The sequence below is a fragment of the Pelodiscus sinensis genome, chromosome 5 (genome assembly GCF_052426305.1).
Source record: "Pelodiscus sinensis isolate ZL-2025 chromosome 5, ASM5242630v1, whole genome shotgun sequence".
Lineage (NCBI taxonomy): Eukaryota > Metazoa > Chordata > Testudines > Trionychidae > Pelodiscus > Pelodiscus sinensis.
The window spans coordinates 32,335,198-32,361,145 of NC_143056.1; the positions used below are offsets into that span (position 1 = coordinate 32,335,198).

A 25,948-nucleotide genomic window follows, 5' to 3' on the forward strand; every position below is an offset into this window, starting at 1 on the left:
TTTACACGTGTTTCACCTATCCAGAGAGGCCAAAAGTTGATGACTGACTATTCAAAAATCCCTCCACTATCACAACTTCAGAGGGAAAAAATTTAATCAAAATTTGCATAATCAGTTATTTTGTTATATTGCCCTTGTATTTGAATGAAATAGTTGAGGGTGTGGGAATTCAATTAATATAAAAGGCAAGTATGTTTGCTTATTACAGATACCTTCTATAGAAATTGTCTTGACAAAAATTTTGTTTTCATATTGCCAGAGTAGGGATGTGAACGACTAGTAGACTAGTCTACTATCCAATAAGCAAATGCCTATTGGATACTTGACATGTTAGTTGACTGGTCACTTCCCCCACCTTGCTGCCTCTATCAGAAAGAGGCGGGGGGGGGGGAGGGGCAGTACCCGGATATGTCCCTGAGCTGCACACAACGTTTCAAAGTGGCATTGTCTTGTGGAGCCCAGGGTCAACTGGGGACTCCCCTCGGCATTTCAAAGCAATAGCTCCGCATGGAGCCCCTGCAGTGCTGCTGCTTTGAAATGCCATGGGGCCAACTGGGGACTGCTTGAGTTCCCCGCTGGCCCCATGCTCCCCACAGTGCTTTTGAAGTGGCAGAGGTGCCCTTATAGATTAATTGAATAGTCAATGCAAATTGCATCAACTAGTCAATTAGCCAATTAATTGAAATTTTATATCCCTATGCCAGAGGCCTTATTTATGACCTTTTTATTGCATTGTCTGGCCCTAAATAGCAGTTTAGACTTTGCTCACTTTTAAAAAAAGCCTGTTTGGCTTAACTGTGGCATTATTTTGGCTCTTAAATGTTAAATATTAGACTCAGTATGCTATACATTGTGATTTCTGCTTAAATGTATTTTAGAAATAAATATTTGGAATTTAGCCCTGGTCTACACTAGGGAGTTATTTCGAAATAATAAGCAGAGTATTCACACTACCAAGCCTGTTATCTCAAAATAAGGGGCTGGTTATTTTAAAAAAGCTCCTGCTTTCCACAAGGAATAATGCTTATTTCAAAATAGGGGTAGTAGAGACGTTCCACTGATGCTATTTCAAAAGAACTACTCCCCAGAGTCATTCAAAGTAATTACTCCATAGTGCTTCCTGGGGTTCTAAGTCAAGGTAGCATGGCTACATACGGGAGCCTGACTCAAGACTAATTTAGAGGATTTTCTGTCATGTGGACCTACTATTTCAAAACAATTATCTGGGAGTTGCAGTATTTTGAAATAATTTCCTAATGTAGACTTGCCCTAAATGTCCAACCTCCCAATTTAAAAAGGTTAAGTACACACAGCTTACAGAATGCTGGCAGTTAGAAAAGGAATAGATAAAAGAGAAAATATACTGCCTCTGTATAAATCCATGGTGTGCCCACTTTTTTGAATATTATGTATGGATCTGGTCACTCCCTTTAAAGATATTAGAATCAGAAGGGCTACGTCTACACTGGCATGATTTTCCGGCAATGCTTTTAATGGAAAAGTTTTCTGTTAAAAGCATTTTCGGAAAAGCGCATCTAGATTGGCAGGACGCTTTTCCGCAAAAGCACTTTTTGCAGAAAAGCATCCGTGGCCAATCTAGATGCGTTTTTCTGCAAAAAAAAAAAAAAAAAAAAAAAAAAAAAAAAAAAAAAGGCCCGATCACCATTTTTGCGATCGGGGCTTTTTTGCGGAAAACAAATCTCTGCTGTTTACACTGGCCCTTTTGCGCAAAAGTTTTTCGGAAAAAGACTTTTGCCCAAACGGGAGCAGCATAGTATTTCCGCAAAAGCACAGACAATCTTACATGAGATTGTCCGTGCTTTTGCGGAAATTCAAGTGGCCAGTGTAGACAGCTGGCAAGTTTTTCCGGAAAAGCAGCTGATTTTCCGGAAAAATTGGCCAGTCTAGACACAGCCATTTGGTACAAATCAGGGCACCAAAAAATGATTTTGAATATAGAACAGCTTCCACCTGAGGAGAGACATAGAAGACAGGGACTTTTCAGCTTGTAAAGAAATGATTGAGGGGATATGAGGGAGGTCTATAGAATCATTACATATGTGGAGAATGTGAGAAGCACTAGAGGTTAACCAATGAAATTAATAGGCAGCAGGTTTAAAACAAAGTATTTCTTCACACAATACAGAGTCAATGTGTGGCATTCTTTCAGAACAGAGGATGTTGTGAAGGCCAAAACTATAACAAGTTTTTTGTTTGTTTTTTAAACTAGGTTAAGTTCAGACAATAGGACTATCAATGGATTTAAGCTAAAATGGGTAGGGGTTGGTGTCCCTAGCTTCTATTTGCCAGAAGCTGGGAATGGCAGCAGGATAGATCACTTGATTACATGTTCTGGTAATTTTCTCTGAAGCACCTAGTATTGGCCATTGTCAGAAGACAGAATAATAAGCTAGATGGACTAGAGGTCTGACTTAGTATGGCTATTCTCATATCTGCTTAGTGAAACTTAATGCTATCTTTTCTGTGGGCATTGTAAAAATGCAACACTTGGCTGGAAGTACTTCAAATAACATCTGATAAGGAAGTGGGCCCTGTAGCTAGTGGCTATCAAAGTATGCCTGGTTTCTCCCCTCCCCCCACACCCTATTTCATAGCTAAAGCAACAAATTGGAGATAGAAACAGTTGGTTTTAACGATGGACTAAAAGTTAGCTAGTGTTTAACCACCTACTTTATGCCAGCTTTGGAAAAAAAGACACTAACTTTGTTTCTTCAAGTTTCCTACCATATAGCACAGCAATACTAAAAATCCAACTTGCTGTAGAAAGAGGAAACTTACTGTAAGTTAATGTTGCATTGAAGTTGTACACAGACTCGCATTAGCCAGGCTTAAGCTAGCATACTAAGAATCAAGCACCTGTTGCAGTTCCAGCAGAAACTCAGGCTAGCCATTTGAGCTCAGATCTTGGAGGTGGGAGGAGGGGGGGAAGGAGAGGAGAGTGAGACACACATGTATAGGGAAGGGATAGGTGTCCTTGACAGCCCAAGTTACTACCTACATTGCAACACAGACACTCTTATTTTCAGTGTACTAGCTTGAGCCCTGATAGCACAAGTCTGTCTACCATGGGTGGAGGCCCATGCCCAGTTGCAGAGTAGACATGCTACTGCAGCCAAAACAGGATTCAGGACATGTCAACATTGCCAAAGTGTGTCTAATCAAATTAGGGACTACTCAGAGCTGAAGTCTTTGCGAGCAAGCGTTAAGTTAATACCTAGTGTGTTTACCAGTACAGCAGTCATTCTTTAAGAAAATACCCCACCCGCTTCAAATTAGTAGTTGAGAGATACTTTATGCAATTCAATAAAAAAATACAATCCACAGGGGCTTTACACAGTAGAGTTGATTAGAACCACATGGCTATTGCAGAGTATCACATTTCCTTAAAGGCTGTATTAGTTCAATATAGGTGGAAAACACCTAAAGCTACACTGACATAACTCGTTTCTCCCAGGAATAGCATTGCCACACTATGCCTTGAATTAGCATTTAAAAGCCCATCAACATGGAAAATATTAAAATTAAGGATCCAAGGACTCCCTCCCCTCAATGGAGCACAAAAAACATCTGAAATGGAGGCAGTCAAGTTAAAAGCATTCTTTGAGCTGGTAGATAGGGCTGCTTTGCAGCCCTTCAACTTCATTATGAACAATAGAGAAAGCTACTTTGCAGAACTGAAGTGACTAAGAACTCTTGCTACATGCAGAGCAGTACTGCCAAGTTGTTTGACAGGTGAAATTGATGTAGCAATATTTGAGTCAGCCAAGACAGCAGTTCTAGCTTTTTAAAACAAACACACAACCAAACACAACCCCCCCCCCCCAACCCACATTTACTAGGTCCTTTGGCTGTACTTTGCTTACTGGAGTGCACCCAAGTTTTCTTTTGCCCTCTCCCCTTTATGAAGCATAAGTCTTGGATTCCTTCCTGTCCACCCAGTTGTGTTGGCATAGACTGTCAGCTGTCTAAGCTTCAACATAGATTTTAGTAAGATGTAGATAAGACACCTGCTGCTAGAGCCTATTGCTAGCTCTTAGGCTAACAGCACTCCATTTTAATGAAATGAAGCATTGTGTCTACAGATAGTTGTAGTCAGCATTACACTAGTTTGACACCAACTAAATTAACATTGTCATGATATGAAAGGCAAGCACAAGTTCATTTATTTATAGCAAAGGTCTTGGGTTACAAGAGGTCAGTCCTTGCCATCTTGAAGAGATATGGGATAAGTTATTGCATACATGTGCATTATAATTTAGCAGCAAGTCATTCATAAAAAAAACACTTCCTTCCTACTGCTTTTTGGTTTAGTGTCTCAATTTATATACAAGTCAGCTTTACAAAGCATTTACCACCACCTTTAAATTAATGGTCTTTTATTGGAAAAAAGACTAGCATTTACAACTTGGAATGGACATAAACTGTAATAGCTCGAACAGCGATGTTGATAGTTGTGCTGAAGTCCACAGGCTACTCTGCCAGCTCCAAGTCATGGTATAGAAGGTTTTAAAAATAGGAGAGAGTCCAAAGATGCTCCCTTGGTGAAAGTTTTTTTTAAAAATTTTGTGAACGGTAACAGCCTGACACCCGTTTCACTATAGTGCAATGCAGACAATGTTAAACCAATATTATAAACAGACATGCCACCCATAATTAAGATAGTCTTTTTTTTTTTTGGAGCACAATGCTACATACAGGAGAACCACTCAATCTTTAGGGCATTTTCTTTAAAATTTTGCATCCTTTGACTTTTTGCTGCATACCATCCTGAGGTAAACCAATTTTAAAGTAAACCAGCTATGACAATTTACACTACAAATTGAGCTATAATCCACAGTTGGACAAGAGTGGATTTTTTAGGTTTTGTTTTTATTAGATACAAATGTCTGACTGTGCTCAATTGTCAAGCTGCATGCATGAAAAACTGGCCAGCCCAAACAGTGTAATAGTCATCTGCAAATGGAACTTTTGAGGAGTTCTAAGTGCTTCCTTATTTCAAGGTAGTACAATTACTTATATTGTAAAACTGATGTTTAACTTGATCTTTTGGGGACAGGACCACCAACCATTACATGCAGTTTGTGGACAGAAGGTATTTTGACATTCAGTTTTGCTATACAGAAACAGAATGAATAAATGAACATTTTTTTGCAAGAGGTAAGTAAAAGATTCAATTTGATTCTTCTAGAGGGGAAAAAAGGTGAAAGGAGGTCTTCATTTTGCGGTCATCATCTGTACGAATTCTGAAAAGATAAAAACCACTGTGACTTTTTGCATCTTCAATGGAATTTTAACTTCATAAGGAAGTCTCTTAACTGCACTTAGTATAAATGTGCAGTGCATCTAAAATCTAAAGAGTACTCTAATCAAGTTTTTGTTCAAAGTAGACAGCTTAGTGAATTGTTAGTTTAACACTACATTACTCGATTTACAGGAGACCCAACCAACTTGACTTATGAAATTCTAAGTAAATGCACAAAACAGAACAAGAGCATCTTTTTCTACCTTCATAGTTCACTTGTCCATCTCCATCAATATCTGCTTCTCTGATCATTTCATCTACTTCTTCATCTGTTAGCTTTTCTCCTAAGTTTGTCATAACATGACGTAGTTCTGCTGCACTGATATAACCATTGCCATCCTGTGAAGATATTTGCATATGACAAGTCAGAAGACTGGAACACAGACCTTAGCTGAGATTGTTCTATTAACTCAGGTCTCCAGGAGCTGGCTTTGAACTTGGTTATTGATGCCTCATGGCACCTTGGAGAATTAGTACCCAGCCTGGAGGTGTCATGCACGGTACAAGAGACGGTTATAGCCATGCCTTCTAAGGCACAGAGGATGTAGGCATTATATGAGGAAGACTATGTTCCAGAACAAAAGTGAAAACACCATATGTACTAGTTTGGCGGTGTGGTTCTTAATGTTCAGAATGCTACCAGAGACTTTCTAAATGTCTCCAGGATACCAGAGACCAGAATTGTAATTTTTTTTTTAATTTCAGTATGTCAGCCCTACATGTGGGCAATAACTTAATTCCACCTGGCAACAGAAGGAAAGAGCAGCAAGTTAACCTCTTATAGCATCACATCTTCAACTGCTGGTTTGCCTGAAGAGGTTTTCTGGGTAATAAGGTCTAGAGTACATAAAGCATGTTCAAAAATCATCCCAACTCCACCTACAAGCTAAAATTGCGGAAGGGGACTTAAAGCTGGCCTTCTCCAGTGTCCCCCTTACTTGGGTTAGTGGACAGAAACCTTTCTGGATTTGGGTTAATTATGTAGTTTACTAGCTACAGCCATCTTCAGGTGGTCCTGTTAAGTAGAGTGATGTGAGGAGATCTGTAAAGATGTTATCTTACACAAATCAAAGGTAAAAAAAACATGCCCTCTAGCAAGTAGAGGAAAGAGGATGTTCTTGTGCTTATGTCTGTCCTTAAAAAATGGAGAGCCTCTGCTTTTGGTAACAAGCGTCTCATAAGCAGCTTCAAGCCCAACAACCTGAATGCAGAGGCGGTTAAGCTTCACCTCCTCATACATGTTAGAAGTTGAGCAGGTGATCTCCCTTTATAAGTTTTCATAAAGCTGTGCAAAACCCTCCACATCTGTTTTCAGGCACTTTGCTGATGTCATCAGGTGGGGGGCGGGGAGAGGGGAATGGAACTGATTTTCAATATCAGAAATGTTATCAAGTCTAATAATTCCACTGCCTTAAGAGAAGACCTACCAAGAATTCTGGTATGAAAGAAACTGCCTAAGCCCCCTCCAAGCTCCTGGACAAGCAGTTTCAGCAAACTTATTTTATAATATCCAAAGAAGTTCTCTTCCTGCTGCTGAAAGGTGGGTGTAAGCCCTTCTCCAAGGCAAGCACTCACAGCAGTGCCAGGAGAAAGATGCTCATCAATAAGAACAGTTCAAAAGTTGGTCTGCAGCTTTGGATTCTAGAAGTACCTTGTCAAAGACTCGGAATGCCTCACGGATTTCTTCCTCGCTGTCGGTGTCCTTCATTTTTCTGGCCATCATGGTCAAGAACTCAGGAAAATCGATAGTGCCATTGCCTTAAAAAAAACAGAAGTGGATCTGTACTTTAGAGTCCCATCGTTTCCTTGATAACAAAGCTAATTTCAGAGTTAGGAAAGGACAAGTCTCATTATGATCCAGTAATTAAGAAATACCTTCCATTATTATACTCAAACCAAAGAGGCTTCCAAGAACTTTTAAGTTTTCACGCTGAAGTCAGCCTCTTCCCTAAATTTCTAATATAGTGTTTTATCTCTAGCATGCTCAAGCACTGAAAATACTGCAGTAAATGAGGACGGTTGTATGGATGTCTACTTTGCCTCCATGAACAGATTCATTCTGGGGTGTGAGTCTGAATAATCTGCTCCAGCTGTGCCATTAAATGAGGATTGGGTTAGTGAGACTCAGTAATATTTGGAGATCCAGATGGTTCAGTGTGAAAAATGCATAAACTAAGAGTGAGAGCTAAAATCTTCAGAGGGGTACCAGTGTTAGTACTTAAGAGAAAAAAAGACCTTAAAGAGAAAAAAGTCCAAATTTGCTGGGATAGATTTCAGCTAGATCTCCAGAAAGGAGGGGAGGGGGAGTGTGAAAAGAGGATTTCAGAGTGGATGTTTAGCAGCATAAAATAGATATTAAAAACTATAATTCCTTAATTGTGTGATTTAAAAATATTTGCTTACTTTTAGTTAGAAATAACCTTACAATCAATCTTCTGGAAACCTGGGAATTAGGAATCTGATTTTTAGAGGTGAAAAGTGTCTAAGTACAGAAAAATGTCAGGTCCTCCAGGATTCCAGACCTAGGTGGCCTAATAAGTATTCCTTTTCCATTGCAGTCATTCCCCAGAACACATACCCCTCTTTCCCATACACCAGTGATTTTTTTCCTATATTACAGACATATTTTCCTATTGACTGGCAATCCCTAGCACCTCTCAGTACTAACTTTATTTGATAAGTGAGAAGGTGTGTAGTAAAGAGACAATCTGAAGTCCAGCAGAGGCTCTTGGCTGGGGGAGCGCTATACTTTGACCATGCCAATTTAGTAGTAAAGTGTTTAACGTGATGCTGGTAAAACAGGTGCTAGCTGATGTTAAGGTCTCCGTGCATCACTAGAATATAACAAATGTATTGCTGGAGTCAGTCTGGTTCGTATGAGTCAATGTTGTTAAAATAGGTAAGAGGAGTTGGAGTGAGCTCAGTGTTTAATGCATGCAGCAACTTAAAGCTTTCAGTTAGAAGTCTAATCTCACTTACTCAGATCTCATAATATAAAGGTAATATTTGAGCACCTGCATTGTGAACCTTTAACTGCGTAAGTCACTAGACAGGAGAGAAACAAGAGCGTGAAATGCAGGCACAATCTGTCAGTTATGTTGATTACCACTTCCAAAGAGTCAAAAGCATGGAATCTACTGTGAAGGAAGCGTTCAATGCATGGGGGAGTTATATCAAGGAGGTACTCCAAGATTATCCTCCCAACACTGGAGCGTTGAGCTTCAGATTCATTCTATTTTCAGGCTAGATTTGACACTTAACCATTAATGGCTTGTATAATTCTTATACGACAAGTGTATTGCCTCAGCAACCAAAAATGGAAGTTGGTTCTTGGTAAGGGCACAAGTGTCCAATTTATAAGTAACTGTATCCTGAACGTCACAAGTAGTTTTTTTTTATTCTCAGTATCTCCATGAAGGTCAAATAATCATTTCCTCTTCAGTACATTATACCTTGTCAGAAGCACTAAAGAATTTGCTATTATACTGGTAATACTGTACTGATTAAAGTTTTCCTCCAATGGCAGAGCCAATATGAAGCACCTTCCCTTTATATTTAAACTTGCTTAAGATTCATGGATATGCAGTTCTGGCATCGATTTACCCAAGTTAATCTTTCAGACACAATTTTTCCATGTGTGGCTAACAGCCTCCTCTCTCCCTCTAGGAAGAGCATCTGGAGACAGGTTTTGTTTAACTCGTAACCCAATTTGAGAAAAAAAAGTAGTTTTACATGGCCAATGCAATTTAAAATAAAGATTACATTAGCTATTGAGACCTGTATGGGAGAGGCAAGAGAATAAATATGGGAAAACTACTTGGTACTTCAGTAGAAGTATAGGTTGCAGCAATTCAGGAGGAGGTTTTTTTTTTTTTTTTTTAAATAAAACCCACATACTCACAAGGTGATGGAAGAGGAAACCAAAACACAAGATAGAAGCAGTGAGTGAGCAGGACAGATGCAGAAGCCCTTATCAGTGGTATCTTTTGACTATCCCATATTTAACTACAGGCAGTCCCCGGGTTACGTACAAGATAGGGACTGTAGGTTTGTTCTTAAGTTGAATCTGTATGTAAGTCGGAACTGGCATCCAGATTCAGCCGCTGCTGAAACTGATCAGTTTCAGCAGCGGCTGAATCTGGATGCCAGTTCCAGACTTACATACAGATTCAACTTAAGAACCCCAGGCGTCCCCAAGTCAGCTGCTGCTGAAACTGATCAGCAGCTGATTCCAGGAAGCCCGGGGCAGATTCCAGGAAGCCCGGGGCTGACTTGGGGACACCTGGGGCAGAGCAGCTCGGGTGCTGCTGGGTTGGTCCAGTAGCGCGGCCACTCCTCGGCGCTACTGGACCAACCCAGCAGCAGCCCAGCTGCTCTGCCCCGGGCGTCCTGATTCAGCCACTGCTGAAACTGATCAGCAGCGGCTGAATCAGGACTCCTGGGGCAGAGCAGCTGGTGTGCTGCCAGGTTGGTCCAGTAGCGCCAAGAAGCGGTGCTGCGGGACCAACCGGCAGCGCCCCACCTGCTCTACCACAGGCCCCGGGCTTTGCTCCACGTCTCCCTGGTCTGCTGGGGGGGCACTAGCTGCATCCGCCCCCAGCAGACCAGGGAGACGCTGAGCAAAGCCGCGGAGGACCCGGGCCGGACCCGCGGCGCTTCCAGATCAGCGCCGCGGGTCCAGCCCGGGTCCTCTGTCGCTTTGCTTCCCGTCTCCCTGGTCTGCTGGCTCCCCCAGCAGACCAGGGAGATGGGGAGCAGCTTTTCTCGCCCCGGAGGAGGCGGGCGGCGGGACCAGGTGTCCCGCCGCTCCAGTCCTCTGGGGGGAGAAAATCCCCGTTCGTAACTGCGGATCCAACATAAGTCGGATCCGCGTAACTCGGGGACTGCCTGTATATTAGTAAGTATGTAATGGGAATGACTGTTTAACTTTAGAAAAGTTAATCTATACTGTTTGACAAATTTTAAACTGATTGCCCCTTTCATAACAATTTTAGAGTCTCCATCACCCAGATCAAACCCAAGCTTATAGTATGTGCTCACCATGAGTGAAACACTACCAACTGCATCTTCCCCACACTTACCATCAGCATCTACCTCGTTGATCATATCCTGCAATTCTGCTTCTGTTGGGTTTTGACCCAATGACCTCATGACCGTCCCAAGTTCTTTTGTTGTGATGGTACCATCACCATCTTTGTCAAATAGGGAGAAGGCTTCCTTGAATTCTGAAGACAGAAACAGCCCATCATTAAGTACCAAGACCACTACCAAAACAGAATCCATATACTTTTAGTGACAGAAGACTGATCCCCAGGGTCCATGCCATAGGTTTTTAAAATGCACTTTGTCTGACTAGAAGACTAGTGTTTTAATACTTCGGACTTGAAATACATTTGTCAGAGAATACATGTGCAAGCCGCTGCCCCCTAACCACACTCCCTAGCCCGGAGATGGGCAAAAGGACCTCTGTGGGCCTTGCTGGTCTCCCGCCCCCAAGGTCAATTAGGGACATGGGAGTGCCAGAAGCTTTCTCTAATCTGCCCCAGCCCTGTGAGCAGCACGTGGTGGGGGCAGAGCCAAGAAGGCTTTGTGTGCTCCCCTGCCCCCAGGTCAATCAGGGCCTGAGGGTGGGGAAGCATGCAAAGCCTCCTCCCACCCTGCCAGAAGTGGCCCATGCTGCTCGCAGGGCGGGGGGAGAGCAGAGGAGGCGTCACACGCTTCTTCGCCCCCAGGCCAATCAGGGCCTGAGGAGCTGCATGAAGCTTCCTTTGCCCTGCCCTGGCTCTGCAAGGATCCCTTGGCACTTCAAAGTGCCAAGGGGTCCTCGGACAGTGGGAGGAAGCTTCCCGCGTTCCCCCACCCCATGCCCTAATTGGCCTAGGCTGAGGGAGCATGCCAAGCCTCTTCCAGGGCATGGGTGCTTAGTGGGGGGGGGGGGGGAAGGGATTCTCTCACCCCCAGACCAATCATGGTCTGGGGATGGGGTAGTCCCACCCCTTCCTGTTTAGGTTCCACCCCTTCTGGAGTGCCCTGGGGCTACTTCAAAAATTTTTGAAGAGGCCCTCGGGCAAAAATTATTGCCCATCCTTGCCCTAGCCTGTATGTACCATGAGGATGTTCAAGTTTTGCATAAGCACTTGCTACTCTGAGTTATTTGTGGCGGAGTGAGTAATGAAGAACCCAATGTTTCAAATAGAGTTTTGTCCACAAACTATAAGTAAAGATTAGGGGGAAAAAGGGAGTTAGCTACATATGCCTGTCAGATGACAGATTTGGTTATTTTTGAATTACAAAATAAGTGAGAATCCACCCCAACAAAATACATTCAATAGGCTCCCAAGAATTTAAATCCAATGCTTCACTCTTCACCATTTCCTCTCATTTAGAAAGGCAGTGTTAGATGCGGGGAGCGGGGGGGAGGGCGGGGGGGAAATAGACACACACAACTCAACATTGTAGAGCAGTGGTCACCAACCAGTAGATCAGGATCTATTGGTAGATCTTGGAGCCTCTGACAGGTGATCCTGACTGGTTTGGCCAAGAGGTTATCAAGCCCAGCACTTCAGCTGCCCCTCGCAGACTGCTGAGCATTTCCTGCCCTTTGCCTTGGAGTTGTCCCCTCAGGAGCTACAGAGCAGAGAGGGGGCACAACAGGACTTGTGATGGAGTTTGCTGTCTGTTTTTGGGAGTGGTGCAGGCCCAGGACAGGGGTGAGCCTGCCTTAGCCCCACTGCACCACTATCCAGGAACCACCTGAGGTAAGCAATGCCCAACTGGTGCCCACATCCTGAAACCTTACCCCAGTCATGAACCCCCCTCCTGCATCCCAAGATCCTGCCCTAGCCCTGAGCACCCCACATCCAAACTTCCTCTGGCCCCCCTACTGCCTGACTCAGGCTCAGTTCAGAGCCTCTCTAGATCCCTTAATCTAAGACCAGAGCCTGCACCCCAACCCTCTGCTCCAGACTGGTGAAAATGAGTGAGGGTGGGGGAGGGAAGGAGGATGGAGTGAGCAGGGGTGGGGCCTCAGAGAAGGGTCACAAAGGAGGCAGGGCAAGGGTATTTGGGTTTCAGATAGATCTTGGATTGCATTTAAATTCAAAAAATGGTCTCATGCTTAAAAAGGTTGGAGACCACTGTTGTAGAGATTGTTGATTTGGCTTGTGAAAACAAATGGTGGCAAGTAAAGCTGAGTACATACTGGTCAGTTTCATTTTCAGTACCAGTTAAGAGACTTCCGTGGCAATGTTTAGACCTCAAACTTTGAAAAGGATTTCTCTTTTTAATTAACTGGATTTCTATACGATTTTAAAGAGTCACACCAGGCATTGGGTAATTGAGTCCCAACACTTTTACCTCAAAAAACAAAACAAAAAAAAACCCCACACAATTTTCCCAATATAAATGAGAGAAGAACAATTCTGCACCAGAACTTTTAGAGCAAGGGTGAAAAACCTCAGGCCTGGGTGCCAGATGCAGCCCCTGGCTTGCCTGGATTTGATCCCCCGCCCCCCCCCCCCCCCAAGAAGGCTCAGAGCCCTCCCAGCATTGGGGAACTTGCACTGGTGCTCCAGCCCCCTGCTGCCCCGCTGCAGGGTTGGAGCACACAAAATCTATTAGGTGGGGACCCCCTATGCTCTGGTGGGCAAGGAAAATGTGAGGAGTGTCTTTCTTCTCATTTGGGGCCACATCAGTGAAGTTGGTTTTTTTGTGGGGGGGGGGGGGGACGGGACGACTTCACTTTTGTAGGCCTGACTGATTTTTCAGTGGGTCAACAGCTTCCCAATCCAAAAAGGTTCCCCGCCCCTCTTTTAGAGACTTAATGCAGATTGCCTATGTTGCTTGACAAGCAATATACAAGCTCAGGGGAGAACATCCTTCAGTGTAGAGATATTTTTCTAACATTCAGAGGAGATAAGAAAAGTTTCTTTGGAATATTTAGTAACTGGGATACTTACCAGCAATCTGTTCTTCAGTCAGCTGATCAGCCTACATAAAGAGTAGAAAGTATTTTAGAAAAAACTGTTTTCCTATAGATCTGTCAAGCCATGGAGATGCAATACAGATACTTTCTTTGTAAGAAAGTTTAATGTAATTATATTTCTAGATCATCTTTTAAACCCTCAGAAATTCAGACACACTCAATACACAAAAGAATGATGCCATCCTCAAATAGGTCACCACAACATCTCAGGATCAGTGTAATAGCTAATGCAGCAAAGAGATGCCACACATTTTAAGGAAAGCTAAGAATGCCATAGCCAGATCAAGTTTATGGAAAATCCAATAAGCCCCAAGTTCAAAGCACAACGGAGATCCCTATCCCCATCTCAAACTCACGAGAATTCCAGGGGGAAGACACCCAAACTCCGTGACTACAAGTGTTTGTTATTCGAGCTGCTGATCTAATCTGGATCTCCATTGATTTGTAGTACTCTACGCTTCATATCCACTGGTATCTACATCCACAGATGTGGATATTCATGGATCATTTCTGCAGATGCACAGTGCTCTCCTAATGTGAAAAACAGTTTTACTAGTACACAGCTCCTACTACTATACAGTGGTATTGGTTCACTAGTGAGCCAGTGAGAAGTACGCCACCTAGTGATTCAACATAACCAGAATGTTCCCTGGAGATACACCATCACAAACATTACACAGTTTAGCTTGTGATTGACAGTACCACAATTGCAAGATTTGGACTTACACCATGTTCTCATAATTACACCGTCAACATCTCATTTAGAGAGAGTAATTGTTCAATTAGGTAGGAATGTTACCATGCAATGAAAGGTCCTCATTAAGCTACAATTTCTTAGGTTCGTGACATTTATAGTACTTAAACAAGGTGTTGCAAGACCACCGGTATGTCTGAAATAAGCTGTGTTTAGGGACCAAACAGTCCTTTAAAAAAAAAAAAAAAAAAAAAAAAAAACCCACACAAATACATGATTTTGGAAGGAAGGGGAAGATTAGGTTCAATGTCAATGGAGAAAAAGTGCCAGAGAACTGTTTAGAGACCCTAAATTATCATAATCTTTTGATAACAAAAAAAGCCATTTTTTTAAATCCACACCCAATTGGTTTTAGTATTTTCAGAGGATGCTGTGGTACTAGATTAATCATATTTGGTTTCTTGCTTTTAAAATCCATTGTTTAATTTAATCATTTCCACACCAAATTGAGAAACGACAGTATAACAAAGTTTAACTGATCATTAAGGAAAGCTACCAAGATGTTTATAATGTCTCCTGGAACTTCAGGAGACAATAATAAGGAAGTCTGGTGCAGTTAGCTACAGTGAAGTAGCTCTTTTGAATAAATTGTATCAACTGCTGATGTGAGATAAGCTGTATGATATTTGTTACACAGGGTTGAAGGACTGAAACATTTATATATATATGCACATCAAACCACTTCCATCTGTAGTTAGACTTATTTTACAGATCTTATAAAATAATTAAGTAGAAATAATTTCTTCAATCACTAATTGGGGCCACCTATGGAGGAAGCTTTGGTATATGTTTAAAAGACCCTTTAAAAACATAACCAAGGACGTTTGTAGGCCACAGCCTAGTTTGTATAGCCACCATCCTTCTCATTAGAGTCCCAGTAGAGAGATTCTCTTTCAGTAAGTGAAACGGAAAAAAGTCATTTACATAGCATGACATATCAGAGCAATGGCCTGCAGAACAGGAAATAGCCACACCTTGGAGAGAAAAAAAACCTCAGCCACAGCTCCAGTTTGAATCCCCTACAATTTCAAATTTACAATATTCTGATCTTCAAGCAGCATTTGTTTATTTTAATAATCTGACCTTTCACAATATCCAGTTCACCCTCCTAAGCAACAGGCACAAACATGGTGTAGTCACCCTAGCTACCACGACAACGGTACCCAACACCAGAGAAGTCACCCCACCCAGCCAAGTCATAAAATCCTGTCCCAGTGATCTCAGCCTTCTCTCTACAGGAAGGGGAAAGTGGAGGGGGTGGAGTGGGGAACACCTAACATGGCCCACAATCACATTTGGCAATCTGCAGCCCAGCTTCCCCCATTGGTATAAGCAGCAAAAGCGTCAGGGGTGGGAGACTCTGGGGCCTGGGAACAATTTGTACAGTGAGGGTGCTGAATGCCACTGAACCAAACTATAAACCGTGTTATTAATGGAAATCACTTGAAGCTAGGGAGTGCTGCAGCACCCCCAGTTCCAGCACCTTCTCAACTCAGTGTCCGTAAGAGTCCAGGGCTGCAGTCCAGCAATTCCATGTTTAGAGAAGAACCGCAGAACCCACAGCCCATGCAGAACTGATGCACTTTTAAAGCAGACTTGGATAGCAGGGATGTTAAAACTCCAAGACTGTAAGAAAGAAAATCCTAGAAGGCCAGCACCTCTTCTTCTAAAGCACAGCAGGGCCTTCTCCTTGCCAAGCCATGGGATCAGCCGCTACCCACTGCTGCAGTGCCCCCGCCCCCGCAGCACATTGCTGCACTTGCTATTGTCCAACATCCCCCTCATCCTTTGATTAGAGCGTAATTCAGCTGCGGAATCTCTCCAACAGCCCCTAGGCCTGCCCATCCTCTTCAGTTCACAGCTCCCCGAGGGAGCCACACAAACAGCCACTCCTCATGAGCCATCAGCACATTCAGAGCCCTGTCTCCAGGGAGGAAGCCAGGCCCCCTCCGGAAAGATAAAGGCTCCAGGGTTGTAGATGCTGGTCTCCTCCCACTAACCCCAGGCAGAAACTGGAAAGTTTCTAATGGAAACGACGCACACTGCGGCCCTGTCTCACCCTCCTGGGGCTGGTGAGAGAGAGGAGGAGACATGATGTAATGCAGCCTGCAAAGGATTTTGGTGTAAGGGTTGGTGGGTAAGAGCGCAGCAGCTGCAGAGACCTCGCCTCCTCCACCCCAGCCACCCTGCACAGCGCAGCGGCTGCGGGAACTGGGATCGTTACCTTCACCCAGTGCCTCCCTGCGAACCCTGGGCGGGAGGCTTACCCAGCCCAGCAATGGAGGGGACCAAGCACGCACCCACATCTGGCCGCTGCCCCTCCACAGCTAGTGGCCCCCACATCTCCTCCTGCCCCAGTGGCGGCTCAGCCACTCTCACACTGCAGAGCCCCCTGCCCGCCCGCTCCGGGCTTGGAGGGGGGCAGCATCCAAACCAGCCCCCCCTGCAGCTCAGGCACCCTGCCGGGGAGACCGGCCCCAGCCCTGGGCAAGGGAGTGAGGCAGGCACTGCCAGCAGCCTCCGGGGCAACAGCTTCCTAGACTGCCCCAGCCGCGGGAGGCAGCGTCCGGCAGCCAGTCCATCGCCGCGCGGTGCAAGGGGCAGCGGCCACGAGGCAGAGGGGAACGGGCAGGGGGTCCTGCTGCCCAGTCTCGCCTCACAGCAGTCTAGCCCGCGCTGCTGAGCCAGCCTAGCTCCCCTTTCCCAGCTCCCCACCACACCCGGGGCGGGCAAGCAGGGGCAGACCGGCTCCAAGCCCAACGCCACGCGGCTGCCCCAGCCCCTCGCGACCGCAGCTCATCACACGCCAGCCATCCCCACTGCGACGGCAAATCCAGATGCGCCAGCGCTCCCTGGTCACACCAGCCCCGCAGTCCGACCCACCAGCCACAGCAGCGCGCCATTCTTTGCTACCTACCATTGTGCGGGGGTGGGCGGCTGTGGCTGCGGCGGCTGCTACTGCTACACAGGCTGCTCGAGCAAGGGAGAAGGAGCTGCGGCTGCTACCTCCTCCAAGTGGCTTCCCCCTGACAAATGCTGTAGGTGTGATCCTGCACCTCCCTGCTATATATGTATGGCTGTATCCCTCCGCCGGAGTAGTGCCTCTCTCTCCTCCCAGCCGTTGCTTGTGTGAGAGGGACTGCAGTGGGCAGCCCTGCCCCCATGCTCAGCCCCTCCCCGACAGGCTCACTCTGGGCTGGCGGAGGGGAAGAGGCTTTCCCTCTGTCCCCAGCAAGCGCTGTGCAGAGACAGCAGTGCACGCTGCCTGCCAGGCTGCAGCACACGCTTAACCAGCGATCAGGCATACATTGTCCTGATTTAACTCAGATACAAAGTGATCTTTCACCAGGGCAGCCCCCGGGCATCTGAAGACCCCAACAGCAGGTGCCTCCTTACAACACAAACACTCAGCTCACAGAAGCCCCATAAGCCATAATGGAAGCAACAGTAAAAATCACATGGTTGATATATTATGCAGTGGTAGCAAAGAATGAGAAGTGGAAAAAAGAAAGTGTTTTCACAATTCTGGGAAAACTGTGAAGTCTCCTATTTGATGCTTATAGAGGCTCATATGACACCCATTTGACCCTTTCTTTGTGCCATGCTGTAAATTGGCACTCAGTAGTTTTATTTATTCCTGACCCTGTTTCCCGTCTTATCAGCCTCCACTGCAATAGTTTCCTGAAGGGGAGGAGCAGGGAGAACAATCGCCAATACCTAGATGTTAGCCATTTCCATCTGTTCACCTGTGCTCTGAGTCAAAGTGCAGAAGGCAGAGAAAGAGCTGCAAAATTGTCACCTTTGGAATGTACTGAACAGCACAAAGTGATATATGAGTTTCCCCTTGAGACATACCCTCAATACTCTCCTTCACAAGTTTTCCCCCCTCTCTTCCTCTCCAAAATTAACATCTGGAGGGGATTATAGGGTTTAAAAAACAAAACAAACCCAAACAGCATTCCTGTTGTATGCTCTGTCTGCCACTACTTCCCTCTGGCCATGCAGAAGGGATCTTGGGAAAGGGCTGACTGTCCAGATTGGAATTTATATTTGTCAAGCAAACTTTTTAGGAATATTTGATGAAAAGGAGTTGGATGTGCTTGGAGTCTGAAGTGGAAAGTAAAACTGGGGTGCAGAGAGAGGGTGTCATGATTATGAGGGTTAGCCAGCAGCCTGGGGATTAAGGGGTTTACTACACCTAGCCAGGTGGAGTGGCCAATAGGAATGTAGGTAGGACTTTCAAACTGGAACAAAGGAATTTGGGTTTTTCCCTCCTTTGTCTCTGGGAGTTCCTCTGCAGCTACAGAGAGGGACAAACATGTCTCTCTCTCTCCAAGAAACAATTCTTCACTTTACCTGTAAGTAGGGTAAAGTTTAGATAAATTTGTTAGGCTTTATTGTTTTAAGGGTTGGGTATGGGACCTGACATCTGGCACTGCTTAAAAGATGTTTGGCTTTTCTTTTTAACCAAGTTCTAGCCCATGGTGTAATTCCTCCATGAGTATATTTTCTGACCTTTCCATCTAATCATTATGCTTGCAACAGGAATATTGTTGTAATAATAAAAGTTTTCTCTCTTCTTTTTATTAACCTGGCATTGGTTAATTGTGTGCCTGATTTTTATTTTAGGGGTGAGATTTCCCAAATGATCTTTCCCCTAATCTTGTTATTAATATTTGGCTGGTAGAAGTGGAAGTTTTATTTCCCAAATCTAGGTTTTCAAGATTTTGGGGGAAGTTTTATACCAAAGCCTGGTAGATAAGGCTTTGGGGTACACTTGCGGGCCCCCACTTCTGCATTTATCGTGCCAGAGTGGGGAAGGAGCCATGACATGGTGGCATAGCGGTGGGATTATTTTGAGAACACAGGATTTTTAAAAGGACAGAGGTTTTTCTTCTGAGTTGCAAGCTTTGCAGTTTTTTTCTCTTGTTTTTTTTTTCTTTTGTTTCTGTGCAGCCTCAGAGGGGCAGACAGAAGGTTAAGCTTAAGCCAGATACAGACCATCCCAACCAGTTTGTTTTTTTATAGCTTTCGTGACAACTGGATAGCTAGGCTAAAATAGGGCAGGGAAGGAGCCCAGTACATGCTCTTGCAATTGGGCAAGATAGCCCTAGAGAAACCAATCCTTCCTAAGCAACACCCTGAGGCAGAAAAAGCATCAGAGCAAAGCAAGATTTTAAGTTGACCGGGAAAGATCAACCCCTCCCCCCCGAGGGGAAACAAGAGCATGCCTCTGTGAGCCCAGGGGGAAGTAATCTGGGGGGGGGGGCAGGAGCAGCCAGCTGCCACTCTCCCCCTCCCCCCACCAGCGCCTTCTATGTACGATTATGCCATAAAGATCGGCAGGCCTCTAACTGAAAAGGAGTTCGAGTTTTTCCTACAGCTGGAGGACAGGCATATACAATGAGGAGGCTGAGGCCAGGCGTATACAATGAGAGGATGAGGCCGAGGCCAGGCATATACAACGAGAGGATGAGGCCGAGGCCAGGCATATACAACGAGAGGATGAGGCCGAGGCCAGGTGTATACAACGAAAGGACGAGGCCAGGTGTATACAACAGGAGGTGAAGCTGGCAGAGATAGCAGCGGAGATGAGGTGAGCAGAACTAGAGGCCCAAGTTGCGCTGGGGACAGCTAAGCAGCCGGACACCTCAGGTACCCCACCCAACACCCCCACCTCCATCACCATTCAACCCCACAGAAAGCTTCCCATGTACTAAGTAGGGGATAATGTCAAGGACTTTTTCCTCAACTTTAAGAGGGCCTGCCAGGGGTACAACATTCCTCCTGATCAGTACATGAGAGAGTTAAGATCCCAAATCGCTGGTCCCTTACTGGGGGTAGCAGCTGACCTGCCAGGTGACATGGTAAATGATTATGAACTGTTTAAGCAGGAGGCCAGACTCAGGATGGGACTCACTCCTGAACAGGCCCGTATCGCTTCAGGGCCTCCAAGTGGACCCCAAATACACCATTCCCCGAACATGCTAGTCGTGTACTCAAAAACTGGGAAACCTGGCTCTCTGGAGAGAAGGCCCACACTCAGGAAGAAATCTCTCTCCTGATGCAGATGGAACAGTTCTTCGAGGATGTTCCAGGAGAGATTAGAGGGTACATCCTGGACAGAAAACCAAAAAACCTCAAAGAGGCAGCAGTGCTTGGGGCCAGATGGATGGAACTCAGGGGCCACAGCAATCTGGAAAGCAGTCTGAGGGGGGCCATCAACAACTGGGGATCCTCCCGATCCCCACCCCGCAGAGAAGGGCCCTATACACACCCAGGGAGACCCCAGATCTCTCCTCGTTCCTCCATACCATCTGCTGGGAGCCTCCCTGTTCCAATGATACAGCTGTGATGCGATGCTTTAAATGTAATGAACCGGGGCATGTAAAGGCCGACTGTCCCCAGAGCACCAACCGGCTACAACTCATCACTCCGGGGTTGCCACAAGGAGCCTCAGGCCCAGATGCCTCACTGATCCCCCCAGCGCGGAGGGAGACTGTGAGAGTGGGGGGACGGGAGGTTGTTGCATGGAGAGACACCAGGGCACAAGTGTCAGTGATTCACCACTCTCTAGTGGACCCCAAAGCCATTGATCCAGAGACTCTAGTCACCATTCAACCCTTCAAGGCCGACCCATTCGACCTGCCTACAGCCAAGCTACCAGTTCAGTACAAGGGCTGGTCTGGAACTTGGACTTTCGCAGTCTATGATGACTACGCCATTCCTATGCTGGTCGGGAAAGATTTGGCCAACCATGTAAAACAAGCTAAGAGGGTGGGAGTGATCATGCGTAGCAAGGCTACTCAGGCTGTACACCCAGACACCCCAAACCCTGCACAACATCGGACCAAGCTAGCAGCAATAGAAGCTAAGGGTGAGCGCAATGAATGAGAATACCAGGCAAGGCTAGCAGCAGCACAGGCAAGACTAGCAGAAATAAAGGCAGAGACCAGACAAATGAAAGAACAGAGACTGTATCCTTCCAGGAGTTCAGTGTACAATCATGGGGGGAGGGGTGTGATTATAGCATGGCTAATATGGGTAATCAGGCTGATACCTTAATCCAGCCCCAGGACATGTATGAGGTTTGTGAATGGGGTGAGGGTGGCTCTGGGAAGTTGACAGTGGCTAGTCTGTCCTGGGAGCAAGGTAAAAGTTTCTCTCAGTATCTGCCTGAGGGAGTTAGCTGAGTATCTGCAAGTGAGGTCTCTGCATGTCTGCCTGGAGCCTCAGAGGTGAGTCTGGGGTCAGATTTTTGGGCTCTCCTTGCCCTATTGCAGGAAAGTATCCCTCTGGAACAGTCTGGAGTGGCTGGCCAGAGTGAAAGTTTAGTTGGGGGAAAAGATCAAATTCTGGAGGGTGTTCCGTATGAGCAACCTCTGTGTGTGTAGCCTGGCAGTTTGGCCACTGAGGGGGGCGGGTATGCATGTGGGGGAAGGGTTTCTTCCCAGTTCTTTGTCTACAGAAAGTGCCTGTCAGCCTGAATTGGCTGAGGAGAGAGCTGTGGGCCCAGATTTAGCTCTGGGGACAGCTAAAGCCCAGAAGGGGGAGGGAGAGGTCTCTGATTTCCTCCCAGAGGAGTCTGTGTGTTTTCCTGAAGGGGGGGCTGTGTGAAGACCTGCCTGTTCAGGGGATAGAGGGATCACAGGAGGAGTTGGTGGTGGCTCAGCAGAGTGAGGCTTCTGTTGGGCCAGGGGAAGATGAGCTTTTGTTTGCAGAAAGCCATAAGGAAGAGGATCCTTATGGTGAGGTTGGCCAGCAGGTTGCTGTGCCTGAGGAGGGTAAAAGTGACTTGGGGTTAGAAAGATCCTGTGAGGAGCAAAGGAATTCCATAGCCATTGTGAGCAGGGGAGCCACACCCAGCCAGGCCTACCTGTGAGAGAGGGAGTTCACAACCTAAACCCATAGGGCATGGGGGAGGGGCAAGACTTGTGTTTGCCCAGGAAGGCTGCAACTTTTTAAATCTAAAAAGCCAGAATTGTCTATGTTCACTTGGGATGGATTTGTTCCTACTTCTTATGTTAACTTTCATAAAACTGTGCTGCTGATACTAAGAATTGTAACGATGTCCACTGTGCATGATTTTGTACCAAACCCCTGGAAACTGTTAAGAGATGTACCCAAGCACACACTGTATATTCAAAAGCCTTGTGACACTGGTATTTCACTGTTAATACTTATAATTAGTGTTGGAGCTTCTCACCTGAGAAGGGGAATGCCAAAATTGGTGTGCTATGTATAAAGGGAAACTGAGGTACGACTACATTTTTTGTTTTCATGGCTAAGTGCCAAGAGGCCTACATTATGGGGAATAAGGATATATACATTGTACTGGTGTTAATTGGATTTCAGACCATTGCCAAAGCGGGAATGGATAAATTTAATATTTTCACTAATAGGTGTTGGGTTCAAATGCTGAGCAAAGGGGCCCATGTAAGATGTCAAATGAAAGCTTGTCCTCTTCTGATTCTATATATGATACTGGTGTACGTGTGATGTTGTATATGAAGTTAGGGAATGGACTCTGTTCTTGGATGTTAATTTTTTTTCTATCTGGACAGAAGCAATGAAAATGGACTGCTTGCCTGTGACCAGCTCCAGCTGGAAGAAGCAGGAAACATCAAAGGGCCCTCTGAGTCTGACACTAAAGACCATTAAGCTAGAAGTTGTATTACCTTTGCTAACCACCTGCATCAAGCACTGGGTGATTGATGTATGACAAGTGTTCTCATTAACAATCTTACTCTCAACAGTTTCTTTCTTTTATTAATGTATCTTTAGAGTTTAGATTCTAAAGGATTGGCCCAGCGGGATCTTGTGGGTAAGATCTAAAGTGAAAATTGGCTTGGAACTGTGGCTGAGTCCTTTGGACCAGGAGGATCTGTTTGGAGTTGGTGAGTGTGGGTTTTATAACCTCTCACTAGTGTGAGGCCTAAGTCTGGTGATGGCACCGGGAAGCTGGAGTGTCTAAGGGGTTTTGTTGGTGAGGCTTCCTGCTGGCTGGGGAGGCAGCTGAAGTGCTCGGTGTAATTTGAGGGGTGCCTGGGGAAGGACCCCAGTGGAAGGCGGTAAGTAGCCTGGATTTTAAGCAATTCACCCTGAGCTGACACCCTCAGCGGTGCCAAGACCTGGCCTGGTGTATTTCTCAAGAGATACAGAACCTGGTCAATGAACTTTAGATCAAGACCCCATGCTATTCTAAATTTGATTTTGAGACTGAGAGTTTGATTGGTTAATGAGGCTTTTCTGGACTCAATTACTTAGTATACTTTCTGTATATCTGTTATGGTATTCCATGGATATGGAAGCATTTTGTTTACTTTTCATGTTTTAAATAGTCTAGTAAAGTGTGCATAAATGTATTTACTGTGTTTTATCTCAGACCTCCAGGAAGAAATCACAGCCAGTGTGACCAGAGGCTGTCCAGCACCATCTATAATTTGGGCGGGGGGGGGGGGGAATGTCATGATTATGAGGGTTAGCCAGCAGCCTGGGGATTAAGGGGTTAACTACACCTAGCCAGGTGGAATGGCCAATAGGAATGTAGGTAGGACTTTCAAACTGGGACAAAGGAATTTGGGTCTTTCCCTCCTTTGTCCCTGGGGTTCCTCTGCAGCTCTACAGAGAGGGACAAACATCTGTTCTTGATATTATAATTCAATTGAAAGCTCATCACCTAATAAACCAACTAGTTAGTCTTTAAAGTGCTACATAGTTCTGTTTTTTGCTTAAAATATGTTTGGCTTTTCTTTTTAACTAAGTTCTAGCCCATGGTGTAATTCCTCCATGAGTATATTTTGTTACCTTTCCATCTAATCATTATGCTTGCAACAGGGATATTGTTGTAATAATAAAAGTTTCTCTTTTCTTTTTATTAACCTGGCATTGGTTAATTGTGTGCCTGATTTTTATTTTAGGGATGAGATTTCCCAAATGATCTTTCCCCTAATCTCGTTATTAATATCTGGATGGTGGCAGCAGAGGTTTTATTCCCAAAATCTAGGTTTTCAAGATTTTGGGGGAAGTTTTATACCAAAGCCTGGTAGATACGGCTTTGGGGTACACTTGCTGGCCTCCACTTCTGCATTTATCATTTTCCATACACAGGTACCCTATTAGCCCCTGCCCCAGGTCCTGATTGTTCACACTTGTTATCAGGTCACCCTATTTCAAAGTCTGTTTGGTTTTTTTTTTTTTTTTTTTTTTTTTGGTTAAGAGTCAACTAGAACACAATAAAGTCTTGACCCAGAATCAGATTGTCTGTTAATGATTTAGTACTAATATCTCCACCCCACAAAGGTCCAATGTATTACAGATAAGGCATTCCATTCTGTCCTTAGAGAGAGTGAGTGAGTGAGAGAGATCATCTAAATGTCCCTGACTCTGTATTCTATAGAGGCTAAAGGGTAGAGATAGGCCTAAATTAGGAGGTGGAATATTTGTTCCATTCATTTACAAGGTCTGGATTTGAGCTCATTCTCATAGCTCAAGATTTTATATTTGAGAGCTTGCTTTTGAGCCCATCTTTTACAAGGAAACTGTCGGATACTTCTAATATGTCTTAATTCTGATTTGTTTGTAATATCTTCTTAAAAGCCTTTAAATACACGTTTCTATATTTTTCTTTTATTTTTGAAAAATCTCATTTACATCTAATGTTTTAAATAAACACAAAAAATTGGGATGTTATTGTTTAAAAACACATTTTTACTATGTTACTGTTAATGTATTAATTTATCTGGAATGGAGTGGTAGATTTGTACAGTAGATACAACCTTCAGATATTTAAGATCTGGAAGATCTTCCCCTAACAGATTCAACAATATCTATTTAATATGTCACATTTTGGTTCCAAAACTTTAGTAATATTTCTGGAAGGCACATAATAAGGTCAAAAGTAACATTTGTTACTGAAGATTCCACAAAAAGTAGGTGGTTTCACTTTAGCTGCAGAATATTTGTTTACTACTAATCACTAAAGTTTTGTGAGTCTTGTTGGATGTTTGAAAGAAAAATGTTAATGTACAAATAACTGTCCTTAGGTGAAATTCTCATGTATTGCATTCAAGAATCATACTCAAATATTGGATTAAGGGATTTGCGTGATTATCCTCTGACGTCAAATATTAAGTCAAATCCTGCAGTTTTTTGGACAAAATGTAGGAGCTTGCTTTAAGTTAAAAACTGTAGAGTGTAGTTAGGATGTCTAAAAGTTCGCCCACATATATACGTGCCTAAATATAAATGTGCATGCTTAACTCTAGTCCTGTATTTGGAAGTTTCCCTTTATGTGCACATATGTTCTCCACTGATGTAAAAACTTAGTCATATTAAAAGTGATGGTAGTGAGGTGTACACGTTGATGAGGGAATATGAAATATATGAAATTAAACAAAATGAAAATCTCAACAAATATTAATATTATAATGTTAGTACTTCTGTGAAGAAATTCTATAATAAAACAGAAATACTAAAATAAATCCTCATGAAAGGTTAAAAAAAAGGACGTGGAGTAAAAATTGCTGTGTATCTATGCATAATTCATCTCACAAATTTACTTTTTTAGTCTTTACCGTGTTAATGGCTATTCACACCAAATATGTGTTCTATATACTAGTTTGTACTAATGAAATGACATTTTAAAAATAAAGTTACATTTGTGTATTTTAATATAGATGTCTCGTTTTACTTAAGGATGAAACAGCTTCAATTATAGATACTCAAGAGCCAATTCTGATCTGTAATATTTTCTGCAAAATTGTATCATCCAGTATTTGAAAATCTACCAATGTTAATGCCTCAAAATAACATTCTTACCAAAAGGAAATAAATTTTTCCTAAATTTGCTTTCATCTGATTGTACAGCTATTGTACAACTAAGTCT

The 25,948-nt window shown here is 44.3% G+C and overlaps 1 protein-coding gene and 1 long non-coding RNA gene across 2 annotated transcripts; one reads left to right on the plus strand and one right to left on the minus strand.

Moving 5' to 3' along the window:
• Positions 1-4,161: 4,161 nt before the first annotated feature.
• CALM1 (calmodulin 1) lies at positions 4,162-17,164 on the minus strand. The gene is made up of 6 exons (XM_006122350.4): positions 16,979-17,164; positions 13,282-13,312; positions 10,405-10,548; positions 6,975-7,081; positions 5,527-5,662; positions 4,162-5,264 (listed from the first exon to the last, which is right to left on the minus strand). Exons 1-6 carry the CDS (start codon positions 16,979-16,981, stop codon positions 5,236-5,238), a joined length of 450 nt encoding a protein of 149 aa, XP_006122412.2. The 5' UTR covers positions 16,982-17,164; the 3' UTR covers positions 4,162-5,235.
• Positions 17,165-18,329: 1,165 nt separating this feature from the next.
• LOC149524306 (uncharacterized) lies at positions 18,330-24,269 on the plus strand. Its single transcript, XR_016349601.1, has 2 exons — positions 18,330-19,657; positions 22,626-24,269. It is a non-coding gene; the product is annotated as an uncharacterized LOC149524306 (long non-coding RNA).
• The last annotated feature ends 1,679 nt before the right edge of the window (positions 24,270-25,948 follow it).

What these genes read in the sequence shown, in the direction of transcription:
- CALM1 (XM_006122350.4), bottom strand. An exon ending in CAACGAGGTAGATGCTGATG is followed by an intron (nt 7,082 to 10,404) that starts GTAAGTGTGGGG and finishes GTTTTTTTTAAG; the next exon opens with GCAATGGCACTATCGATTTT. An exon ending in CATTCCGAGTCTTTGACAAG is followed by an intron (nt 5,663 to 6,974) that starts GTACTTCTAGAA and finishes ATATCTTCACAG; the next exon opens with GATGGCAATGGTTATATCAG.